Source organism: Microtus oregoni, unplaced genomic scaffold (assembly GCF_018167655.1).
Source record: "Microtus oregoni isolate MIOR12 unplaced genomic scaffold, Mior012 000016F_ref0000370, whole genome shotgun sequence".
Classification (NCBI taxonomy): Eukaryota; Metazoa; Chordata; class Mammalia; order Rodentia; family Cricetidae; genus Microtus; species Microtus oregoni.
The window spans coordinates 3747991-3772367 of NW_024543075.1; the positions used below are offsets into that span (position 1 = coordinate 3747991).

At 50.2% G+C, this 24377-nt stretch overlaps 2 protein-coding genes across 4 annotated transcripts; both read right to left on the reverse strand.

Annotated features, from left to right (window-relative positions):
* Positions 1-238: 238 nt before the first annotated feature.
* On the reverse strand, positions 239-23440 carry Eps8l2 (EPS8 like 2). Of its 3 annotated transcripts, none has more exons than XM_041667064.1 (21): positions 23296-23440; positions 20415-20475; positions 20247-20302; positions 19369-19433; positions 8141-8302; positions 7470-7619; positions 7320-7399; positions 7027-7175; positions 6826-6896; positions 6577-6703; positions 6328-6416; positions 6125-6199; positions 5756-5904; positions 5527-5659; positions 5148-5257; positions 2740-2845; positions 2062-2181; positions 1741-1813; positions 1466-1646; positions 1249-1381; positions 239-1096 (listed from the first exon to the last, which is right to left on the reverse strand). In XM_041667064.1, exons 2-21 carry the CDS (start codon positions 20456-20458, stop codon positions 1022-1024), a joined length of 2148 nt encoding a protein of 715 aa, XP_041522998.1. In that variant the 5' UTR covers positions 20459-20475; positions 23296-23440; the 3' UTR covers positions 239-1021. The 3 variants fall into 3 exon arrangements, with proteins under 3 accessions (XP_041522998.1, XP_041522995.1, XP_041522996.1); XM_041667061.1 differs by having other exon boundaries at positions 6826-6899; XM_041667062.1 differs by lacking the exon at positions 23296-23440 and adding an exon at positions 22165-22196 and having other exon boundaries at positions 6826-6899.
* Positions 13496-13924, reverse strand: LOC121457965 (cytochrome c oxidase subunit 7B, mitochondrial). The gene has a single exon (XM_041667065.1). The coding sequence runs from the start codon at positions 13873-13875 to the stop codon at positions 13633-13635; it is 243 nt and encodes an 80-aa protein (XP_041522999.1). The 5' UTR covers positions 13876-13924; the 3' UTR covers positions 13496-13632.
* Positions 23441-24377: the final 937 nt, after the last annotated feature.

Below are 24377 nucleotides of genomic sequence, written 5' to 3' on the forward strand. Positions count from 1 at the left end.
AGTGGTGTCTCCTAGCGTGGCCACAGCACCACCTGTGCATGGGGCTGCTCTCTGCTGGACAGCTCTTTGAAGGGGCAATGCCAGGGGTGTTGATATGCACACGGAATCGCAGCGCAGGAGGCTGGGGTAGAGTGACTCAGAGTTCACCCTGTCTCCGAGGAAAAGGAGGAGGAAGAAGAGGCGGTGTGAGGACTGGGGTCAGGGTACTGCTACCCCAAGAGACAGACATGGAAGTTGCTAGAAGACAACTGGTTTATTGACATAGCTGGAGTCCCGAGTCTCATCTCTGGGTCTGAGGCTCCATCCAGTGCTAGGAAGCTCACCAGCCACCTGCACAAAGGCTGGCGGAAACAGTCAGAGACAGCTGTTGTCCCAGGCCCTTTAGGTGGGATCAGAGATCTGAAGTCAGTACCTATGTCTAGTCCATTCTTAGATCTTGAAAGAATAGAGAATACAGCATACTCGATACCAGCAGGGCACCCAAGGCCTCCTATCCCGGAGCCTCTGACCGGGTTGTTCTTGGGGTGCTAGCAGTGTGAAGGAGTGGGCAAGGTCATCAAGCTGGCCAGCAGGAGTTCAGGCCCATTGTGCAGTTAGCTCAGTGGGTGAGGGGGCAGGAGAATTTAGAGCAAGCAACAGAAGGGAGAGGTGTGGAGTTTGGGGCCCAGCGTCAGAAGGGACAGGAGCCTCCATGTACACAGGGAAAGAGGCCTTGCCCACCTGGAGAGTCCTGGGGCCTTGGCAGCAGATTGAGGGGGAACTGGCACTGCCAGGTACAGGTTTGGCTGAGGCTAGCCTTGGTTTGGAGAGAAGAAAATGGGTTGGGGCTGGGGCTGTGGGGTGGGGGCAAAGGAGCCACCCACAGGTGTCGCTGCTGAAGGCAGGTGAGCCAGCTGCACCCAGCCCATCTGTGTCCTTGGTATAAAATAAAGCACATATAAAAATAATACTCCATGCATCAGGGTTGGGCCTGCTACAGATGCGGCCTCCCCTCTGCCTCTGGCGAAGTATGCAGGTTGGTCTAGCTGTCCTCCGCCTTCCTCTGGTTCTTGGGATTAATCTTGTCTATAACCTCCTCCAGTTCCGACCCACTTTTCTGTGTTTAGGAAAGAAAGATTGGACCTCAGCAGGGAGGTGTGGGGATAGGCTGTACAGGACAGGGTCGCACTGTTTTCTGCTTTCCCAGTGACCCCAGGAGCAGGCGCATGTGCCAGAGAAGGAACTCAGAAACAGGCAGGAGCCGCTCACCTGCAGGAAAGCCTTCTGAACCATGAGCTGGCTGTACACGCGACTGCCCTCTTCTCCGCACACTTTCTTCAGCTCCTCCTTGTTGAGGGAGAAGAGCTGGGGCCCAGTCAAGATCCCCAGGCTCTCCACGATCCTAGGGGTAGGTGGGCGTGAGGGCAGGGCCGTGGGCGTGGTGGTATCCTGGCCCCGCCCCTCCGGTTGTGCACACAGGGCTCACCTGCTACTGAAAGCCTTGGCTTCCAACCAGGCTCGGACTTCGTTGGGATCTGACTGGAAGGTAAGTGGCAGGTGCACTGGCTGGCTGCGCTCCACGCGGAAGTGGCGCTGCGGCTGTGCCTTGTTGTGGCTGATCTTTTTCATGAGCTCCTCATTGACCTCGTCCATATGTTGGATTAGCTCTGTAGGGCGCACGCTCTCAGCCCCTCCAGTTCTCCTCCTTCCCCGCCCCCCCCCCCCCCCCCGCACTTCTGACCCCAAAATGGTTCTACTTACCTTCTTTGTTCCCTGCAAACATTGGGGGCACTTTGTGGGTGGGGCTGGCAGGACCCCAGTATTTCTGACCAGACTGCAAAGGGTGGGGAAGAGGTGAGGGGTAAGGTGAGAGGCTATTAGGGCTTACCCAGGACCCCCAGGTGTGTGGGCCAGCCCTCCCCTTGAATAAGACCCCAGGAACCCACACCAGCCCTGGGCCCAGCTTAGGGGCAGCAGATTTCCAGGGCTCAGGTTCAAATGTCACATTGAGACTAGCTGCACCCCTGACCTTAGGGGCTCTGATTGTGTTGTAGATAGAATGGAGCCATGGCAGGCGATCACCTGTTCCAAGGTGGCACCCACGTCCTCCTGCCGAACCTCAGCCAGAATGTTGCAGGGCACATAGCCAGCCTGGCCACTGCGATTCCGCAGCTTCCACCACTGCCGGCCATCCTCCAATACCTGCGAAGGTATAAAGTGTCTGGGACACCCAGCAACACCCTGCACAGACCTCTAGAGAGTCTGTGAGAGCCGGGGGATGGGATCACCTGCCGAACCCTTTACAGAGGGACAGAGAGTCCTCCAGGTGTCTCCTCAAGCCCAGCTCTCCATCCTCTGGGTACCATCTTGGCCTAGTAGGCTACCCCATGCCTGCCTGGCCTCCCCAGTCCTGCAGATAGGGTACCTCTTAACCTGATTCTGAATGTAGAGCTTTCCTCATCCTGCTCCACTTTCTGTCCCTCAGTGGGTGGCCTGGATTCAGGTTTGTCACAGGGAAGCTGGTCTAGGGTAGTGCTCTTGGGTGGGCATAAATGACAAGACCCTGCTGGCTTCTATTGTAAGGCCACCCACCATTGTAGACCTTTAGAGATCCCCCAGACATCAGAAGGCCAGCTTGGTGGCTCACTGGGGGTCAGAGAGACCCTGTGAACCCAGGTCAAGAACCCTGGGAAGATGGGTGGATTGCACAACCTAGCCCCAGAGCACAGCCCACTTCCCCTGGATAGCCCAAGTCCTCACCTCCAACACTTCATCCTTGAGCACAGACAGCTCGTTGGCATTGTGTGCTGTGAAGTCATAGAGGATCTTCACATACTTGGCCATGGCTGGTGTCGGCTGGTAGCCCCTGCAGGACCAGGAAGGGTTGAAGAAGACTGGGGTCTCTTCCCACTTCCCAGCTGTAGCAGCCTCTCCTGCTGCTGCCCAGGTTGCAGTGGAGAGAGGCTGTGCTTATCAGCTGGGAAGGGAAACTGTGACATCCCAGCAGGCAGGAGGGGGCAGAGCAGACTCCAAGAGGCTGGCCCAGCCCAGACTGTCTCAGGGAATCTCTTGCCCTGCTCCGCAGAGGGAGTAGAACCACAGAGGTGTGCCAGGGGAGGTAACAGTGTCACACTTTGCCAGATGACCACAAGGCTAGGATATTTTCAGTCATAGTCCCTTAGAGGCAACCATGTGTCCTCTGGATGCCCCCCCCTGCATCCCTGGAGCAGGGGTGAGCTCTGGCTATTGGTTTATCCCCCCCAGCCAGGTCACATTCCGGGTTAGTGTGGTCCTGACACAGGGTAATGCCCTATTCAAGAACACCTGAGAGGGAGGAGAAATGGGGGGTTAGGTGTGTGCCCTGTGTACTGACAGGCTGAGAATGATCCTGACATGTGGTCCTAGAAGGGGCACTGGATACCACGCTAAAGAAGGCTAATGCTGGAAATTCTTGTGTCTAGCCCTTGAAAGGGAGCCCCGGGATCACCAGGTAGACCCTGGATAGGAGTAAGAAGCAGAGGAGGGAGAGACAGGAGGGTACCCCCATTTCTTGGGCTTGTGTTTTATTCACTGTGAGATGAAGGGTGTACAGCAGGGGAGGGAGCAATGGGACCCCCAATCTGTGTCCCTGCAACACCACAGTGGTCAGGGTTTGGCAGGGCTGCTGGTGTCCAGTTCTTTCTTTCTTTCTTTCTTTCTTTCTTTCTTTCCTTTTTTGGTTCAGTAAGTTTCTAACCTTGGTTTTAATTAATTATTTTTCGAGACAGAATCTCACTATGCAGACACTGGCTGCCTGGGCCTCACAGAGATCTACGTGCCTCTGCCTCTGAGTGCTGGGGTTAAAGGTGTGCACCATTATGCCCAGGACTCATTTAGGAGCTGAAAGAACAGGCCTTGGGGTCTGAGCAATCTTCTTACTTCAGTCTCTCAAGTGCTAGGAAACGAGCCAGCCAGCACACCTGGTTTTTTGTTTGTTTTTTGCTATTGTTTGTTTTTTGAGATAGGGTCTCTCGAAGTAGCCTTGGCTGGCCTGAAGCTCACTATGTAGACTCAGAGATCTGCCCACTTCTGCATCTTGAGTGCTGGGACTAAAGGCATGCACCACCATACCCAGCCCCTATCCCTTTTTAACCTTGATTGTAAACCAAGAAAGTATAGAAAGGACTGGTGTGAATTAAGGTTGTATAAGTATGTGTAACTGGAAGTTTTTCCTTCAATTGTAGGCTACAAAGTTAAGAAGAAAATTGGTGGCTAACACAAACCCAGTGGTAATTTTGGAGGTCTGGAGGGTTTTTAACATAATACTTTGCTTGGATTTTGTTTTTGTTTTTTTTTTAACCTTACAGGCCTTTTGCTTATGTATTATGGTTCCTGGTTTCGTGTTTTTATGGGATTTCTGTGTGTGTATGTGTGTGTGTGTGAGTGTGTGTGTGTGAGTGTGTGTGTGCGTGTGTGTGTGAGTGTATGTGTGTGAGTGTGTGCATGTGTGTGTGAGTGTGTGTGTGCGTGTGTGTGTGTATGTGTGCGTGTGTGAGTGTGTGTATGTGTGTGCGCGTGTATGTGTGTGCGTGTGTGAGCGTGTGTGAGTGTGTGTGAGTGTGTGTATGTGTGAGTGTGTGTATGTGTGTGTGAGTGAGTGTGTGCGTGTGTGAGTGAGTGTGTGCATGTGTGTGAGTGTATGTGAGTGTGTGTGAATGTGTGTGTGTATGTGTGTGTGAGTGTATGTGTGTGCGAGTGTGTGTGAGTGTGTGTGAGTGTATGTGTGTGTGTATATGTGAGTGTGTGTGAGTGTGTGTATGTGAGTGTGTGTGAGTGTGTGCATTTCTGTATGTTTCTTCCTGTGCTTCTTCTTTGCTTCCCTTTTTTCCTGCTTGTTTGTTTGCTGTTTCCTATTCTGGTTCGTTTGCGTTTTGTTGTTGTTATTAGAGAGAAATAAAGGGGTGGATTTGGGTGCATGGGGAGGATCTGAGAGGAGTTAGGGGAGGGGAAGCCATATCAGAATATTTTATATGAAAAAAATACTTTCAATAAGAATTAAAATTATATAAAACAATAAAGTTGGATTCTCATTTGGAAACTAAAGCTTTTACAGCAGAGCCAGGCATTTGCCACGCGTGCTGGCAGGCACGCTTGCAGCAGCATGTGGCTCTCACCCTGCGGGGACTTACCTGTTAGTATGCGGGGAGCTGCCTGGCGGTGCAATGTCTTCTGGGGGGAGATCAGAGGAGATGCTGTGCTTCGGGGAGTGCCGTGTGGACAGTCGGCTCATGGGGGTCATCTGTGGGGAAAGCGTGGAGCTTGGGCTTGAGGGGGTACAGGCTGGGCTAGAGGGACCATGATGAGTGGGGTACAGGGGAGAAGCTTGAATGTGCTGTGACCCAGCACCATTGAGGACAAAGGATCATGTGCGCGGGCAAGCCAAGCTGGCCTGATATTGCAGGGGCTGGAGTGGACTGTACTGTTGATTTCGGGGTCTTGAGGGTGGTAGCAGGGGTGGGCTGGGGTGGTGAGCTCTGGGGAAGCGTGGGGCTGGGCTGGAGTTCTGACCTGATCACTGGACAGAGATGCTAGTCCTTCTGTTTCCCAGGGAGCCTCCTGTAGGACATCCAGGGGTGGTTCCCAGCCGTTGTGGAACTTAGGCACATAAAGTGGCACCTGTGGCTCCCGGGGCCACTCAGAGCTGTGATTGGCAGAACAGAAGGTCAGTCACATTCCCTGCTGGGACCAACCCACCAGAGACCTCCGTCTTGGTTCATATCTTGTCCCTCTTCCATACCGAGGCCTCATCCACGTCTCCCCCAATGATTCCCACAGTGTCATCTCTTTGGGGATCAGGTGGCCACGCAGGAAGCCCACAGCTTCAGTCGAAAGCAAAGGGCTGGAGACAGAGCGTGCAATATCTGGGCCACCACAGGTATTGACAATCTGGACACAGAGAGAGTGTCAGTTGGGGGGCCCAGCCCAGCAAACCCACAAGCCCCAGCCTACCACCCACCGACCACAGTTCTGCAGGCTGTCCCTCAGGGAGGAACTGTGGCCTCCTGGAAACCTAGACACAGCCTGAATATGCTAAGTTTCTTTCACCACCCAAGCCCATGGTGTCATCCTGTTGTCCCTGATCCCACCCTACCCCAGCCCTAGTCACCAGTTCCAGAGGCCCGAAGAGGAAGTGCACCAGTTCAGCCGCGCTGGGGTTTTGTATATGCTTCTGCAGCTTTGCCTGGGGGTGGGAAGCACAAGCAGGTGACAGATGGAGTGTGTGTGTGTGTGTGTGTGTGTGTGTGTGTGAGAGAGAGAGAGAGAGAGAGAGAGAGAGAGAGAGAGAGAGCCAGGGTGGGGCTGACTCACCAGCAGGTTGAGGGCTAGCTTGATTTTCTGGAAACAGTCAACAAACTCTGCTTCTGAGGGGGGCCGCGCTCGAAGTGTGAGGACACCCTCTGGCAAAAGGCAGAAAGCTATGAGCCTTGGACCCGCTGAGTGGCTGACAAGTCCTTCTTGTTGTTGGCTACTGTCCCCATCCAAACTTGACACCTTCCAGCTTGGTGTACGTCTGCCACATCTTGCCCCAAATTCCTTCCCTATTATTCCTGTCAGTACCTGCTGGCGCCTTCTTGCTCTTCTTCTTCCCCTTCTTCCGTTGGTTCAATTGCTTAAAAGCCTCAGCTGCCTTCTGCAGCCGAGCCACAAACAATTCAATGTCATCCAGGGCACAGTTGAGGATTTGCTGAGGTTAGAAGAAGGACCAGGGGTCAGTCTGCATTGTCATCAGCAACAGAATGAGCCGGGCTCCTTGCCAACAGCAAGTGGACAAGGATGGAAAAGAGTCCTGGAAAGTTGGGCACCCACCGTTTCCTTTTCTATTCTCTGAGCCAGCACGGCCCGTGGCTCCTCATCCTGGGATTCCCGACGGCGATAACCTGCTGGGGGACAGAGAGCTGCTGAAGGGTTCTTCATAAACCCCAAGGGGCGTTCCACCCACCCGGGGTGCTCCCACCCACCCGGGGTGCTCCCACCCATCGGGGTGCTCCCACCCATCCTTCAGCCTACCTGGTTCACTGAACGGCACTGGCAATGGCAGGCCCACGCGGTTCTTGGCCTGCGGGGAATCTCCAGCATATCGCTGAAAGGGAATGGGGGCTGGACTCTGAGGAGGGGGCAGGATAGACAGCCGCTGACGGATCTTCTCCTGGTGTCCCCTAGAGGTGAAAGGAAGGTACAGCTCAGCCTGGCCATGGTCCTGCTGGGTGCTGCCACCCTGCAGCCCTCACTACCCAGGCTACTGAGCCCCAAACCTAAGGGCAAGATCCTTCACTATCCACATCCCTAGGGCAGGGCCCTACTTTAGGGTCTGTGGCCGCATCTTCTTCCCCAGTCGGCAGTCAGCCAGGGCACTCTCGATGTCCTCCTGGATCAGCTCCGCCTGGGGACACAGGGGTGTCAAGTCGGCTTGTTTAGCTGGCATCATGCCCACCCCTGGCCGGCTGTCTTACCTCAACCTCATCACAGTGGAAGAAATGGATGTCGGGCTTGTTCTGGTCCAAGTCCTGGCACACCAGCAGCAGCACGGAGGGGTAGCGAAGCTGATTAAGCACTGTCTGGCTGTGCTGCACGGTGGACAGCGGGAAGTTCTCCAGCTCCTCCTGGGGGAGGGTATGTGATGGATCAGCCATGCCTGACGGCCCCCGGATGTAAATGCAGGCTGCCACCATGGGCATAGATAAGACCATGTATGCAGTGTGAAAGGGACTGACAGCCCGGGAACCCATGGACACATAGTTAGTTACTGGTCATTGCAAGTGGAACATGCTCCACAGATAGGAACACGTGTGTAACTCACAGGTGCAAACAGGAACACAGCCCAGACTTGGCCCATAGGCAGGGACATAGACGTTAAACTGGTGGTCCAGAGCATAGCCCCTGGGGCACAGCCAGGTCTGGCTTGACATAGCCAGTCAGGCTCTTGCAGAGAACAGGGCTCGGCAATCTAGCAGGTACAGATCTAAGGCACCCTAAGTTGCCAAAAGGGGCCTAGACTCTCAGCTAGATCCACTTTTCCCCACCCACCCTCAGCCCATTCCCGTCCACAGACCAGCAGGGCCACACGCATCTGGATGAACTGAACATCTGGCCCTGCCTCTGCCCGTCCGCTCGCTGCACTTACCTGAGTCTCCACGTCCAGCAGTCGCAATGATTTGTCATTCACCTGCAGCAGCATTTCCTGGGCCCAGACCTTCTCCTTGGAGCTCAGCTGCACCAGCTTCCGGATGGCATCATCCACTGAGGCAATAGCCTCACTCTTGTCCATGATGAACGTGACCAGGTGCTAAGGGAGGGGTCAGAGGTCACCGCTGGGCATAGTTCTTCTACTCCTTAAACCCTGAGGCACCAAGGGAAGGCCTCAGCCAACTAGGGATCCTGACCGGTCGCAGCTCCACCTCAGGTGGGAGAAAGTACCCTTCTGCTCTGGTGTGTGTCTTTGTTGGTCATGATCGCTGACTAAAGTCCTCAAACACTTTCAGACTGGGGCAGGAGAGGTGGCTCAGGGGTTAAGAACAAGGACTGCTCTTCCAGAAGACTGGGGTTCAGTTCTCAGCACCCACATGGCTGCTCACAACTGGTTCCAGGGGCTCTGATGCCCTCTTTGGACTTCTACAGCCTTAAGTCGAACACATGGTGTACAGACACATGCATGCAGGCAAAACACCCACACATGAAAAAACAAAATTAAATCATTTTCCGGACTGCCTGGATATGGCGGTACATGCTTTTAATCCCAGCACTCAGAAGGCAGAGGCAGACAGAGGCTCTGTGAGGTTGAGGACAGCCTGGTCTATAGAGCGAGTTTCAGTCCACCCACAGTGAGACCTTGTCCCAAAAAATATACATAAACAAAAGACAAATAAATGACAAAAAAACAAAGAAGCCAGGTAGTGGTAATGCACGCCTTTAATCCCAGCACTCAGAAGGCAGAGGCAGGCAGAGGCTCTGTGAGGTTGAGGACAGCCTGGTCTATATAGAGAGTTTCAGTACACCCACAGTGAGACCCTGTCCCAAAAAATATACATAAACAAAAGACAAATAAATGACAAAAAAAAAAAAAGAAGCCAGGTAGTGGTGATGCACGCCTTTAATCCCAGCACTCGGCAGGCAGAGGCAGAGAGATCTCTGTGAGATTTCTTTTTTTTTTTTTTTTTTTTTTTTTTTTTTTTCTCTGTGAGATTTCTGTACCAATCTGTGATACTGAGGATCAAACCTAAGGCTTCATGCACAGTAGGTGAATACTTTACACACTAAACCACACCCTAAGCTCCTCACCCCCTTTCTTTTTTTTTCCCAGTAATCCTCATACCTCAGCATCCCGAGTAAGTGCTGAGATTACAAGCCTCTGCCACCTCCCCTTGCTTATGGTTAGTTTTCTTTTTATTTTCTTTAATTTATTTTCATTTTATGTGTATGAGTGTTTTGCCTACATGTATGCACGTATGTATGTGTACCCTGTGTGTGCCTGGTGTCAGAGGAAACAAGAGTGTCAGAGCCCCTGGAACTGGAGTTATAGGTAGTTGTGTGCTGTCTGACGTGGGTGATGAGAACCAAACCTGGATCCTCTGTAAACGCCATTTCTGCAGCCCCTGCTTAGTTTTGGTTTATAGACAGAAAGAGTGGTGACACACGCCCTGCAGGCAGAGGCAGGCGATCTCTGCGAGTTTGAAGCTAGCCTGGTAAACAGATTGAGTATCAGGACAGTCAGAGTAGTTACACAGAGAAACCCCATCCCCCACAAAACAAAACAAAACAAAACAACACCCAACCAAAAAACTGAAGAAGGGCAGGAGCACAAAGTCTGTGAAAAAACAAACAACTTCCTTAACTTCTGAGTTCTGTTAAAGGTTTCAAGACACTGTCTCACTGTTACAGGTGTGTACCACACACTGGGTTATAAATAACTTTTTATTTTTTTATTATTTTATTTGCTTCCTTTAAGACAGGGTTTCATTTTTGCCCTGGCTGGCCTGGAACTCACAGAGACCCATCTGCTTCTTCCTCCTGTGTGCTGAAAAGAAAGGCCTTCACCACTACACCCAACTGTTTTCGTTTATTATTTTATTTGGTTTTGGAGACAAGGTCTCATATGTAGCTCTGGCTTCCCTGGAACTCATTACATAGACCTTGAACTCACAGAGATCTGTCTGCTACGGCCTAGGGAACTCTGGGATTAAAGGTATGCACCACTATACCAGGCCTTGTTTTTCATTTTTTTTCAGCAGAATGAATGGAGTTTTATTAAGGGAAAGTGAGAAAAAAATCCTGGTTCTAAAGGAGGAGTAAGCTCTTTGTTTGTTTTGAACTCACAGAGATCTACCTGCCTCCGCCAGTCCCTCCCCCCAGTGCTGGTGTTAAAGGCGGGAGGCACCATTCCCCTACCCAATGTAACTTTTTAACAAAGTGAACTAGATGAAGTCTTGCTAAATAAAAAGATTGCAAACTGACACTCTGAAGAGACCATTATTTCAGGAATGAGATATTGACTCTTTCACTTATCCTACTGACCAGGGCAGAAAGTCCCTGTGAGCTACACTGTGTGTTTAGACTCAGAGAAGCAGGGGTTCTCATCTTGCCAAGCTTCTCTGCTGACAAAGTGGTGACACCTTGAAAAGCTTATGTTTGCATCGTCCCTTCCAAATTCTTTTACAGAGGCAAGATTTCCTGCAGGTTGACGGCTGAGACAGACTCAACAATGAGTAGGCAGAAACACTGGGGAGGGCACAGGTCTTCCATTTCTGTGAGGCAAGGTAAACACTGAAACAAAATGCCACACAATTAGCCATACAAAATCGGGCTGCTAGGTGACAAAGAAGGACGCAGTAAGTCACAGAGTGCGTTGGCCTCAGGGGAACGAGAGTAGAAATCAGTACTAAAAACTTCAGCAGGGTGTGGTGGTGCAAAGTTGCAATCTCAACACTTGGAAGGTTCAAGACAGGAGAACTAGGGGTTCAAAGTCCTCTTCATCCACATAATGTTCCAGGCTGGCTGGTCTGGGAGCTATGGGGCCCTGTCTCAAAGACAATCAAATGACTAAACTAAGGTGGGCATGGTGATAGATGATAGTAATCACTGCACTTGGGAAGAGGAAGCAGGGGATGAGGAATTCCAGGTTAGCCTGGGCTACAGAGTGAAACCCTGCCTCAAAAACATATGAATGAATGCACGCATGAATGACATATAGTAAAGATAACTTATGGATCAAAATTGAAGTCACAACCAGGCAAATGGCAATGGCTCATGCCTTTAGACCCAGCACTCAGAGGCAGAGGGAAGTGGGTCTCTATGAATTCCAGGCCAGCCTGCTCTATGAGTTGTAGGCCAGCCAGGGATACATAGTATGACCTTGTCTTAAAAAGAAAAAAAAAAAAAGAAAAGAAAAAAAAAAAAGAAAAACAAAACCAAACAAAAAATGAGGTCACAAAAAAATGTAAAAGTATTAAAATATTTGGAGCTGAGTAAAAGCTTATATATCACAATTTGTGAGATAAACTAACATTTCAGCAAAAATTTTAACTTTCACTGAATATATTAGACTTTAAAAAAAGCACTTAAGATTAATTATCTAAGCTTTTACCTTAATAAGCTAGAAAAACCTGCTGGGTGTGTGGTTCAGTGGTAGAATCTTGTCTAGCATGTGCAAGGCCCGAGTTTCCATCACTAGTACTGAAACTAAACAAACAAAGCTGGCAAAACACAATAAAACAAGACCCAAAGTATATACAAGAAGGAAATTAAGGGCAAAAGGACAAAATCCACAGAGAAGTAAACAACACAGAAAGTTAAGTTAAAGATTTAATAAAGCCCCAAGTCCCCTCAGCAAGGGTTATTAGAGGCCACACAGATATCTCAGCTGGACGTGGCAGTGGTGTCTGCCTAGAAACACAGCATCCGTTGGAGAGGCAGAGGTAGAGGAAGCAGGAGGGGTCACTGCAAATTTAAAGCCAGCGCGACCTGATAAACAGGATCTAGGCTAGCTTGGGCTAACTTGAAAACCCCTGCTACAAAAACAAACAAAAATACCCAAAGCCAAAACCAACAAACAAAAAACCCTAAGAAACAACTGCAACAATAATTAAAAAGAAAAACAGAAACAAAAACAAAAAAAAAAAGCAAACAAAAATACATCAAGGATTTTCAGAAAGCGAAAGAAAGGGCGTTACTACAAATCATACAGACACGGGAACGAAACTTGCACACAGAGAAAACCTTGCAGGCCAGGCATAGTGGCACAGGCCTTTGATCCCAGCATTCAGGAGGCAGAGGCAGGTGGATCTCTTGAGGCCTGGTCTATAGTTCTAGAACCACCAAGGCTACACAGAGAAGCCCCATCTCAAAAAGACCAAAATAAAACAAAACAAAAATCCAATAAACAAATAACATTTAAAAACCCAAACAAAGGAATTCTTGCATCCAGAAGCCTCTGGTAAATCCTAATAAATATTTAAGTAAGAAATTGTACGTATGCTGCTCCAACTTTTCTGGAAATAAAGGGAAAGGATGATTTCCCCACTGTCTGAGGTCAGCACAACCCTGATGTGCGAACCTGCATGGTTCTCATATAGAGAACTGAGATAAACATCTCTAAGGGATTGTTTTTGAAAAGAGGCCTTCAGGGCTGGGGAAATAGTTCAGAGATGAAGGGCACATAGGGGTCTTGCGGAGGAACCGAGTCTAATTCCCAGCACCCACACCAGGCATCTCACAACTGCCTGGAACGCTAGCCTCAAAGAGCCAACCCCTCTCTGACCTCCTGGGGCACACACACAGACACATGTTCATGCCCATAAATGTTGCGGAACATTCCTGTGCACTGTATAAAAATGAGTTACTATGATTGGTCTAAAAAGAGCTGAATGGCCAATAGCTAGGCAGGAGGTATAGGCGAGACTTCAGGGCAGAGAGAACACTCTGGAAAGAAGGCAGAATCACCAGCTAGATGGAGAGGAAGCAGCGTGGGTAGTACAGAGTAAAGGTAACCGAGCCACACAAAAAAAATGTAGATTAAATCCGGGCAATGATGGCGCACACCTTTAATCCCAGCACTCAGGAGGCAGAAGCAGGCGGATCTCTGTTGAGTTTGGGGTCAACCTGGTCTACAAGAGTGAGATCCAGGACAGGCTCCAAAGCTACAGAGAAACCCTGTCTCAAAAAACCAAAAAAAAGAGTATATTAAAAAAATATGGGTTAAATCCAGGCGGTGGTAGCGCATGCCTTTAGTCCCAGCACTCGGGAGGCAGAGGCAGGCAGATCTCTGTGAGTTCAAGGCCAGCCTGATCTAGGTGAGTACTTTACCACTGAACCATATACTCAGTTCCACTAAAAAATATTATTTATTTCAGGCCGGGACGTAGCGGTGCACTCTTTTAATCTTAGTACTAGCAGAGGCAGGCAGATCTCTGCGTTCAAGGCCAGTATTGCCTACATAGTAAGGTCCAAGACAGCCTGAGCCTATCTGACAAAAGAAACTTTAATATTTTTTTTGAAGGTTTCAAAGGTACTTTATTTTTTCTTCAATATGCCATATTATAGGGAATACATGATTCTTTGACTTGGCATCACTTATTGATTGGTTTTGAAATAATTCCTTCATTATTGCACCAGCTGGCATGACTACTGATCTCTCCATTCCTTGGGGGTGACTCTGCCAACAGGTGACAGGTTCCATTCTATTCCAATTTGTGTTGCTGTATATGTCCATGCAGAAATACAGAAGAGGCCTCCAGCTGCTAATATAGCATTTCCATATTTGTCGTGGAAATTAGGTGTCCGCTTCTGATGGCTGTGTCTTGCCACCACTTGCTGAATACTTCGAACTTGGAGACGGCTTAGTGCGTTTTTGGCTAAGGGCAACATCGCGGAAAAGATGGAACTACGGTGACGACCGGTGCTGCCTCTATGCAGATTCGACCCAGCTACCCTTGCCGAAACTTTAATATTTTAATTAACTAATAAATTAATTTATGCATCCATTTGTTTGTATATGTATTTTCCTGTGCATGTGTGTGTGTTTGCGGTTTCTTTGTGCCACGTGCGTGCAGCAGCCCATGGAGACCAGAAAAGGGCACTCTTGGGACAGAAGCTGCTAGTGCTTGTGAGCTGCCCTGTGGGTTCTGGGAATTGAACCTATGTCCTCTACAAGAGCAGCAAGCAGTTTTAACCACCGAGCCATCACTTCAGTCCCAAACCATTTTTAAAGATTTTTAAAAATTATTTTGAAATTATGTGTAGGTGTGTGTACCTGTGTGTGGTTATGTGTATGTGAGTGCAGGTGCCTGTGTAGCTGGCTTTGAACTCCTCCTGTTTCTGCGGGTTTAGTGCTGAGATTACAGGCTTAAGCCTCCATTTCCTGAGGATAATACATTTTGTTTGCTGTTTCTTCTTTTTTAAAGAGACAGGGTCTTTTTATACAGCCCTGGCTGTCCTGGACTCACTATGTGGGCCAGGCTGGGCTTGAATGCACAGAGACCCTCCTACCTCTGCCTCCCAAGCGCTGGGAATAAAGGCGTGTGCCACTACACCTGGCTTCTTTTTTTTTTTAATTTGTGTGTGTGTGTGTGTGTGTGTGTGTATGGCAGAGACAGGTGGATCTCTGAGTTTGAGGCTATCCTGGTCTACAGAGTGAGTTCCAGAACAGCCAAGGACACACAGAACCAGGGAACTGTTTCTGAGTAACTAAAAACAGTACTATTTATGCCATTTTGTCTTGAAAAACAAAAACAACAACAAAAAGGAGAGAAGAAAGAAAGAAAAAAAGAAAAAAAGAAAGATGGAGGGAGGGAGGGAGGAAGCAAGGAAGGAAAAGAAAGAAATCTTGTCTACAAGGAAATCACTAAATTCATCAAAGTCTCAGGACACTTGACAACCATGCTAAAATTCCATTGTTTAGCTATATATAGACAGCAAATAATTGGAAGACAAAGTTTAAAAAACAATACTGTGGTGCATGTCCTTGGTGGTCTCCACAGCTCCCTAATAGGGCTTAAGATCCTATTATCATGAGGGAAATCTTGCCTGGCAGTGAAAACCTAGTCCTCTACCCAGGACTAGTAAAGTTGTGGATCTGGGAGGAGAAACTACAGCGGCCACTTCATTCCGTCAGCAGAATCCCTAATTACATTCTAAATATTTGTCCTTGTGCCCACAGGTAAGTACAGTCCTCACCCTTCAACAAGGCAAGTTCTCTTTGCAACAAAAGGAGACCATTACAGAAAACCACAGCCAACCAAAGTGCAGAGCTGTGGAGCCCTGTCCCGGTGAGAAATCCACACCTAAAGCTCGGGGACATTGCAGAAGAAGGGGTAGAAAGGTTGTGGAAGAGTGGGAGGCTCAGGGAGTTCACCATGAGATTTGTGAGTAATGTCGGAAGCCACACTCACAAAGTCTCACCAACACGACTGCCTGCCATGAGCTGAACAGGGTGACAACAGGAGACATGCCAAGGTGGACAGAGGCAAGGTGGCAAGGCCTCAACCTCAATCCAACACAAAGAACTACAGATGGCTGAGGATAGCTGAGAGCAGGAGGAATGGTTTTCCCCAGGGGAGAGCACGATTGCTTATCCAATACCAAATGGTCAGCCCTAAAAACATACACACATGTGACATTGTACAGATTGAGCAGGTTTAGGAATATATATGTACACACACACACACACACACACACACACACACATAAAACAATTAGTAAAAAAGTGGCCCTGAATTTGAAAGAGTTAGAGAGTTAGAAGGGATATATGGGAGGGTTTGGAAGAAGGAAAGGGAAGGGGAAAATGATGTAATTTTTATAATTTCAAAAATAAAAGGGATTGGAGAGATTGCTTAGTTATTGAGAGTACCTTTTGTTCTTGCAGAAGACCCTGGTTCAGTTCCCAGCCCCACATGGCAGCTCATGACTCTGAAACTATAGTCCTAGAGATCTGATGCCCTTCACTGGGTTCCAGACATACATGTGCTGCACATCCCTACATACAGGCAAAACACTCATACATACTATAAAATAGATAAATCTGATAAATTAAAACAACAATAGTAAAAATAAATAAATAAAAGCAAAGCCATTTATGCCAGGTGCGGTGGTTCATGACTTCAGTCCCACCACTGGGAGAGCTGGGGAAGGTGGGTCTCTATAAAAATCACCCTGGTCTAGCCGGGCGGTGGTGGCGCACGCCTTTAATCCCAGCACTTGGGAGGCAGAGGTAGGCGGATCTCTGTGAGTTCGAGACCAACCTGGTCTACAAGAGCTAGTTCCAGGACAGGCTCCAAAACCACAGAGAAACCCTGTCTCGAAAAACAAAACAAAACAAAACAAAACAAAAAATCACCCTGGTCTAAATAGCAAGCTCCAGATCAGTCAGGACTACACAGTGAAACCAAACCAAAACAACGAAACCCCACGGGATGATTTATGTGGTGAACAGGATGTGATAAACCACTGCACTAGGGAAACCTCTCAAATGCCATTCGTAGACTAAAGAGTAACTTAAACATAAATGCGACATCCACAATGAAAACAAGAAAACATTGTTAAGAAAACTAAGGAAATCTTGCTAGGCTGTGGGTAGCATGCCTTTAATCCCAGCACTCAGAAGCAGGAGCAGGCAGATCTCTGAGTTTGAGGCCAGCCTGGTCTACAGAGCAAGTTCCAGGACAGCCAAGGCTGTTACACAGAGAAACCCTGCCTTGAAAAATGAATGTGTGTGTGTGTGTGTGTGTGTGTGTGTACATATATATATATATATATATATATATATATATATATATCTTTTTTTTTAAATTTATTTATTTATTATGTATACAATGTTCTGTCTGTATATATGCCTGCCCACCAGAAGAGGGCACCAGATCTCATAGATGGTTGTGAGTCACCATGTGGTTGCAGGGAATTGAACTCAGGACCTCTGGAAGACCAGCCAGTGCTCTTAGCCTCTGAGCCATCTCTCCCGCCCCACATATATATCTTAATAAATAGAGAAACATCCCATATTTATGGATGGGAATTCAAAATATTAAGATGCCAATTCTCTCTAAACTGATAATAGATCTGATTCAATTCAATCAAATGTTAGTAATGTGCTTATTTATTTAGAGACAGGGTCTCAATAAAATAAAATTAAATAAAGTCGATCATGAGCCTAGAAGCAAGAGACTACCCTACCATGAATAAAAAGGGAGGATTATTCATTGTTAGGTAACAGCTCCTTGGAGATTAAAAAGTAAACAGACAGGAAAAATGGGCATATGACTAGATGTCTCTAAAATCAAATATGTCTGCTTATCAAAAGACAACGACACATTAGTCAACAAATTACCTAATGAAGAAAGATTTTTGTTGTTGTTTATTTGAGACAACGTCTCTATGTAAGCTTGCCTGTTCTGAAACTTTCTGTGTAGATCAGACTGATCTTGAACTCACAGAAATCTGACTGCCTCTTTTTAATTAGATAGAAAACGGGAGATGATATGGGATGTCCTTCTATATGTGTTGCTCCTATTGGTTGGTGAATAAAGCTGTTTTAGCCAATGGCTTAGCAGAGTAAAGCCAGGTAGGAAATCTGTATGTGTGTGTGTGTGTGTATGTATATATATATATATATATATATATATATATATTCACACACACATATGGAGAAAGAAGGTGGAGTCAGGCAGATGCCATATAGCTGCCTAGATGCACAACCTCGTGGCAATACAGATTAATAGAAATGGGTTAATTTAAGATATAAGAACTAGCTAGCTAGGAATATGCCCGAGTCGTTGGCCAAGGCAGCTTCTTTATTAACCAATGGTAATAAAACATATTCATAGCCTACAGAGGGAATCCACATCATCCTCTGCCTCCCAAGTGCTGAGATTAAAGGCATGTGCCACTATGCCCAGAACAGAGGAAGCTATTTCTCATCTACATGTCTAACCATATGCACAAGATACTTCTATAAAGTCAGGGCACCCCCTGTCTACCCGAAGCAGGGCAGTGGTGAGGGAAAACCTGGATTGTGCTGTGGAAGGGATGATTGGAAAGCCCTCCCATCCTCTGTATATGGCTTTCTTAAAATAAACGCATGAAGCAAGAAGCAAAAGTGGTTTGGACTACAACATCTCCCTTATAGGACAACAGTCTCAAAAAGACAAGTTTTTGGGATGCAGGACAGATCAGCATGACTAGGGAATAGAGTGGGGTGGCTTTGAACACGAGGAGGTCTGAAAGAAGCCAAGGCATGGTAGAACTCTTCTATGACCCACTGTGATGGCAACAGAACCGCACCCCCCACTAATTTATTGTATAAAAAGTCAAAAGAAGCAAACACAACTTCAGTGCCCCCTATTGTTTCTCAGCCCAACCCCCCCGGGCCTCAGTCTTTCTGTCAGAGAGGAGCAAAAACACCTTATGATACCCCTGCTCCCCTGGCCTCCGAGCAGGCCAGAAAAGTCCCCACACCAGTTGGGCAGAGTTAAGCAGTATGGACCAAAGTCCAGGAGCCAGGCTCACCAAGGAGGACAAAGTTCCACTGCTGAGAAGGGTGGCACACTATCTGCAAAGGAAGAGGCATGAGGTGACCCATCTGTGCCTCCATGCCCTGTCCTTGGACACTGAGTTGCTGTGGTCACCATGTCATGACCCATTGACTCAGGTGGGTGAGCAGAACCTTGAACACTCAAGATAGCAGGACCAAGATGCCATGGGGATTCCTGATGGCTCTTGTGGTCCATTCTACAGACACGGGTAGGTTCTGAGGACAGCTATCTGCCTCCCTTCTGGGGTATGGATCTTGTGTGGGGTGAGGAGACAGGAATACAGGGGACCCCTTGCCAGTGCCAGCGTCTTGGGGGGCTCCTCTTCCTACTTCTGTCATTCTTCACTATTATCTTACAAGTCCAGTCTGTGACTAGGAACATAGTCAGCCCCGGGAGGACATTTCAAAAGAAAAATTTTGAATTCTCAGTGCAAATTAAAAGTGACTAGGAGAACGGCCATTCAAGCTGGCAGCTGGCCAGAGGGCACAGGTTATGTCTAGACTCAACAGTGCCATCCAGGCTCCCTGTAGCCCTCAATAAAGGATGTCTTTGTTCCAACATATTCCTCCCGATGCAGTTCCTTGTTTTGGGGCCAAGATGACAGCTTCCTTCCATGGTCTTTTCTGAGCTACATGGCCACAGGCAACAGCTTCCGGAGCAGGCTCAGGCCCCACTATGAACTCCCTCAGCCTCGAGGAAAACTGTTTCCCCACTGTGGCTGGGCCCCAGACCAGCATGGGCAGTCCTTTGTTCTCCCTTCCCACTTCTCCCTGAGCCTCAGTTTCTCTACCTGGCCCTGGAACAAAGGGAAGAGGGGGAGTTTCCTGATCCTCACCTGGACATGGTACTGTGACGTCTCATGCATGATGACGTTGGAGTTGGAGTACTTCTTCCTCTGCTCTGGATGGAGAGACAGATGTCATGCACCCCAAAGAGAAGGACCCAGTCTAGTGGGACTTGATGCCCAGGGGCCACGGAGGAGAGGAGAGTTGGGATGGGGGTGCTGCTTTCTGAACCCCGCACAGCCAATAGGGAGGACTGCAGGCTGGAAAGTAGCATTGGCGCTCCTGAGGGGACCTCTGGCTTGGTCCCATGACAGGCCCCACTGGGGACCTGAGGCTCCAGAAGACAGAGACTTATTCAGAGTGTGTTGGGGGAAGCAGCCTGTCACTGAGGGTTTGTTTGTGTGGGGGGCAGGAAACTCAGTCTTATGTAATGGAGGCTGCCCACTTCACTAGGGAAGGAGTCCAGGTCGGGGCCTTCTTATCCTACCAGCTACCACTGGAATACTCCTGCTCTCTGGAGCTCCTGCTTCCCAGGCCTCCAGTTTCCAGCATCTAGCATCCAGAGGCACAAATGAGGGGCATGGCTGAGCAGAAGGAGCCTGGTCCCCTGGAGCAGATACCTGGCAGCTGGGTCCCATCTGACCCCACCTACTCGATCAGGTTGCAGGGCTGCCCAGTGGAATCAATATTAATGCTCCTTGAATTATTTGTAAAGGCCTCTCTCCTTACAGCATAGCAGAGGCTGTTTCAGTGGCCAGGAGCTTTGCAGACAGACATCCAAAGTTCTCAGTGGATTAGGGTCCAAAGGCCTCCTCTGGGCACTTTGAACCACTCCAGGCTAGAGCTCAGCCTTGTGACAAGCAGGGATGAGACCATCAGGGTCACATTCATCTTCCTTAAGTTCATACCATCATTAAATTTCACTCACCAAATAAGTCCTTTGCGCTCATCTTGGGCACACCATCAGACCGGCCCAGGCTGCCACTAGAGGGGAAGAGGCAGATGAAGGCAAGGCTCATATCACATCACACACACACACACACACACACACACACACACACACACACGACTTGAAGGGAGGTAGGACAACACTTACTTGGCAGCTCCTGGGCAGCAGCTCATGGACCCTGATTGGCTCATGGTGTCCCCAGTGGTGGCTAGAGTCAAGGAGAACAAAGAGAACAGATGTTAGTCTGACTGGAATCTAGGGCCCAGTGCCTGGTTTCCACCTAAGGACAGAGGAGCCCAGCTGACACTTTCTCCTGGCCTGGGTCTCCTCTCTTGATCCTGGTCCAGGAACTAGAACCTCAGTGCCTGGCCAGACTCCGCAGGGCATCCCCAGGAAATAGTGTCCTCCAGGACCATGCTGTTGCTGGTGGCATTGGAGACCCCCACCCAGCCTCAGACTTTTGATTCTCTGCAGGGACACTCCTAGAAGCTGTCAGGGAGGCTTTGAAGGAGGAGGTGCCTGAGGTGAAGACAGTTCCTTCAAAAACCCTGGGGCCACGAGAGAGGACAGCAGGAGAGGGTAAGGCTGGAGACCTAGAAGGCACAAAGCACAGAGGGACCCCACTACTGCCCTATCCCAGGCTTCACTCCGAGGAACTCCTACATATACAAGTGGACATGCCCACAGATCCAGCAAGACCAGCCCCCAGCTCCATCTTGGGAGAGCCTGAACAGACTTGTTGTAGGGCAGAAGTTTTGGGGGTTGTTGGCCTCCTCAGTTCAAACCCAGGTGACCATATGCAAGGTTCCTCCCTGAGTAGACTTCCCAGCCCTGACTTCCCCCAGGTACATTTTGGAGAAATTGAAGCCTGGCCATCAATGTGAGGAAATTTTCCTTATAGCCTAGACCTGGGCCCTTCTCTGAACATAACAGAAGCTGGTGGCCGAGAGTAGCCTCTAATCAAATGAGAGCTGGAAAGACCTTCAGCCATAGGCTGCCTTCATGCCCCTGGAGAGACAGGTAGGCAGCATTTCTGGCTGTCCTTCTGGGGCTCTGTGGCCAGCTTTCCCTGAGGTCTTGAGTCCACATACTGTCTACCTCTGTCTGACGCTATTAGCAATGCTGCCATCTCTCCTAGCTTTAGCGTTTCGGTATGCTAGAGCCAGGCTGCCAGCCAGGGTACTGGTATGAGGGCTCAGGTGCAGGCCTCCTGTATTCTAGTACTTTCTGGTTTGACCTGGTCTTGAGAGGGTGGGCTCCCAGGAGGTGAGGACTGAGGGCCTTACCTTGACAGCTCTCCGACTGCTCTCCTACCCCCACCCCAGGTCCTGCCTTGAAGAGGCTGGGCCAAATTTCTAGGTCCTCCTACCCATGGAGAATGTCCGGAATGCTCATGACCTCAGTAGGTGAGCCCTGGTGTTTGCTTAATGGGATTCCTGGCTAGCTCAGCCAAGGGCACCAGGCACGTGGGGCCAGGAATACACACACCAGGGCAAAACAAACTGCTAGAGACCCAGGCCTGAAGGCACACAGACTCTGAACAGGCTTGGACACGTGGGCCTGCCCTTGGGGAAAGTAGGCCAGGACCTTAGGGATGACACTGGGGCTACTTCTAGCCTGCAGAAGACTCACTCCCAGGAGGCTTCTACAGCTAAAGGGGGGCGGGGAGCAGGAAATCCATATAATCCATTGCTGGTGAAGATGGAACACCCAGGCCCAGTAGGTGTTTTACTGTTTTCCGGGTTGAAGGGAGGCCCGGCACGTTAGAGCTCGTGGTAGGTTCGGCAGTGGAAGGGGAGGAGGCCCTGGCAGGGCAAGGAGGGCGGAAGAACTGGCTCCAAGTTCAAATTCCAGCTACACACGCTGAGTGACCTTGGGGAGGGGTCAGTTTAGTCACCTGGGTTCTTGGCTGTCCTCGTGGGAGCTGGGTGTGGCCCTGGAATGGCACGGGGGAGTCCCTTGGGTCCTGCCTGGGTCCTACTCAGGGAGCAAAGTTCAGGAATCTTCAGGTGGGAGCAGTAGAGGCTGAGCCGAACTGGAAAGCTATTGGTGGGAGGGGCTGGGTGCCCCTGAAAAGACCCAGGCCACTCGGAGGGATGGGCCGACCAGTGCTAGACAATAGACAGGACTAGCAGAGGTCTGTGCACAAGGTAGGACCACAGAGTCTAGTGTGGGAGGGGCCCCAGCAGTGCCCTGCCTCCCTCAACAGTCAAAGAAGGTTGCAAGGGGGAGATGGTAGAGAGATGGTCTGTGGCCGTGCCTTCCCCTTCTCTGCCTCCGGGGAAACCTTTGTGTATAGCACAGACTAGTGAGTCCCAGGGACCTTGGGCAGCCAAGCCGTGAATGGCCCTAGCTGATCTCCTTCCACCATAGGGTCTCCTGCACCATAGCTTCTCCCTGCTCCCCCGAGACTCCACACCCAGACTCTGGCCTGAAGACTGACCCAGCCTGATGTTTCCCTGGCTCTGGGTTTCTTTTGGGCTCAGACAGGCAGGAAAAGTCAACCTTCAGGCACTTGGGTGGTATGCCCACGCCACAGTCAGATCCTGAAGAAGGTCCAGCCTGCTGGATGGAATAAAGGCCCTCCCTTCCTCACCACCTCTCTTGTCAACTGCCAGGTTCCCCTCATCCGCTCCAGGGCTGGGAGGGGGCCGGGACCAAGGCGAGTGAGTCACACACCACCGGCTTAAAAATATCACTGAACACTGGCCGCCGCCCGCTGGACCGACGGAGCCTCAGCAGAGCGGTTCTTGAGCTAAAAGTCCAAGGGAGGCTCAGGCCCAGCCTCTCTCCCAAGTTTCTATGCCCCATTCCCCATCCGGAACCCCCAAACCTAGGCTTAAGCTGTCCCCAGAGTCCCGCGATCCAGATCATCCCAAACCTCACACTCAGGTGTCCTCAGCTCCGGTGCTGGATTGCCCTCCAAACCCAGCGCCCGACCCAGGGTCTCGGGACAGAGATCAATATCCCATGGCCACTCTGGGAAACTGAGGCCCAGATTGGCAAACTCCCTGGCGGAAGCGCTCACCTGTTCGCCGGCAGCCAGCGCCTGCGCTTGGCTAGTCCCCTAGGTCAGTCTGTCAGCCCGGCCGTCTGTCAGAGCCTCACCGGCAGTGGAGCTCCCTCTCCCCGGACAGGCGGGACCTCTGCTGGGCCGGATAGGCCGGGGCGGGGCTGTGAGAGGAGGAACCTGAGCGACAGGTTACCGAGTCACCCGGGAGTAGGCACCAGGGAGGCTGAAGGAAGGGGGCGGGCCTGGGGCACCACTCCCCTCCCCATATCGTCCCCCCCCCCCTGGACAGCACAGTTCCTCCTCCCTCGCCTTCATCTGTCCTCCCAGCGGTCCCTAAAAGCACCTGGGGCCCCATCGCAGCTGGCCCTGAAGTGCAGGGTGCGGCCCAGCTGCTCTAACAGGCTAAGTTGCAGTAGCAGGTGGGGACCTGGATCGGCCTGCAGGGGCAGTACTGGATGAAGCCTATGAGGGTTGCAGTCATGCGGGAGCTCTCAACCAAGACCCTATCAGGTGCCCTCCACCCGCAAGTTGCCTGGGACAGAGCTCTTTAGTGGTTCAGTCTGGGGCCTGGGATTTTGTGTTCAAGGCTTTTGAGTCTAGGAGCTTTTAACTCCCGGGTGCGGGCCTCTCCCTTCTTCACATACAGGAGCTCCTAAAGTATCTACCTATCCCTGAGAGATGGGCTGTTTATGGAGAACCCGGCTACCTGTCCTCACCATGTTAGCTCCTAGAATTACCCTGCCCACTCTGCTGACAGCTCGGACCGGAGTTGGGTGAATTTAGAGCCGAAACTAGTTGACTAGGGGGAAAAATGGAGTTATGGTCCGCTAGCCAAGGGTACTGCCCTTACGTGAACAGGGACTCTAAGGCCCCGGCTATTGTTCCCAGAGTTGGGATAGAGGAAATGGGTGCTGCCAGGAAGTCAGGGTCCCAGGCTACAGTCCCAGAAGGCAGGGCCCTGGCATGTTTGTCCTGGGCGGGCAGTCAGCCCTCCCTAGGGCATTGAGTGCTCTGTCCTCCAGGGCCAGCAGCATGTCTGACCCACCTGACACACTCTGGGATGCCACAGGTAGGCTGGACAGAAGGGTGGCAGAAGT

Coding starts and splice junctions, on each gene's coding strand:
- Eps8l2 (XM_041667061.1), bottom strand. CDS start 20,458: ATGAGCCAATCAGGGTCCATGAGCTGCTGCCCAGGAGCTGCCAA. Junction 19,434..20,246: donor GAGCGCAAAGGACTTATTTG/GTGAGTGAAATT, acceptor CTCTCCATCCAG/AGCAGAGGAAGAAGTACTCC. Junction 1,814..2,061: donor TGGGTGCCACCTTGGAACAG/GTGATCGCCTGC, acceptor CACCCTTTGCAG/TCTGGTCAGAAATACTGGGG.
- LOC121457965 (XM_041667065.1), bottom strand. CDS start 13,875: ATGTTGCCCTTAGCCAAAAACGCACTAAGCCGTCTCCAAGTTCGAAGT.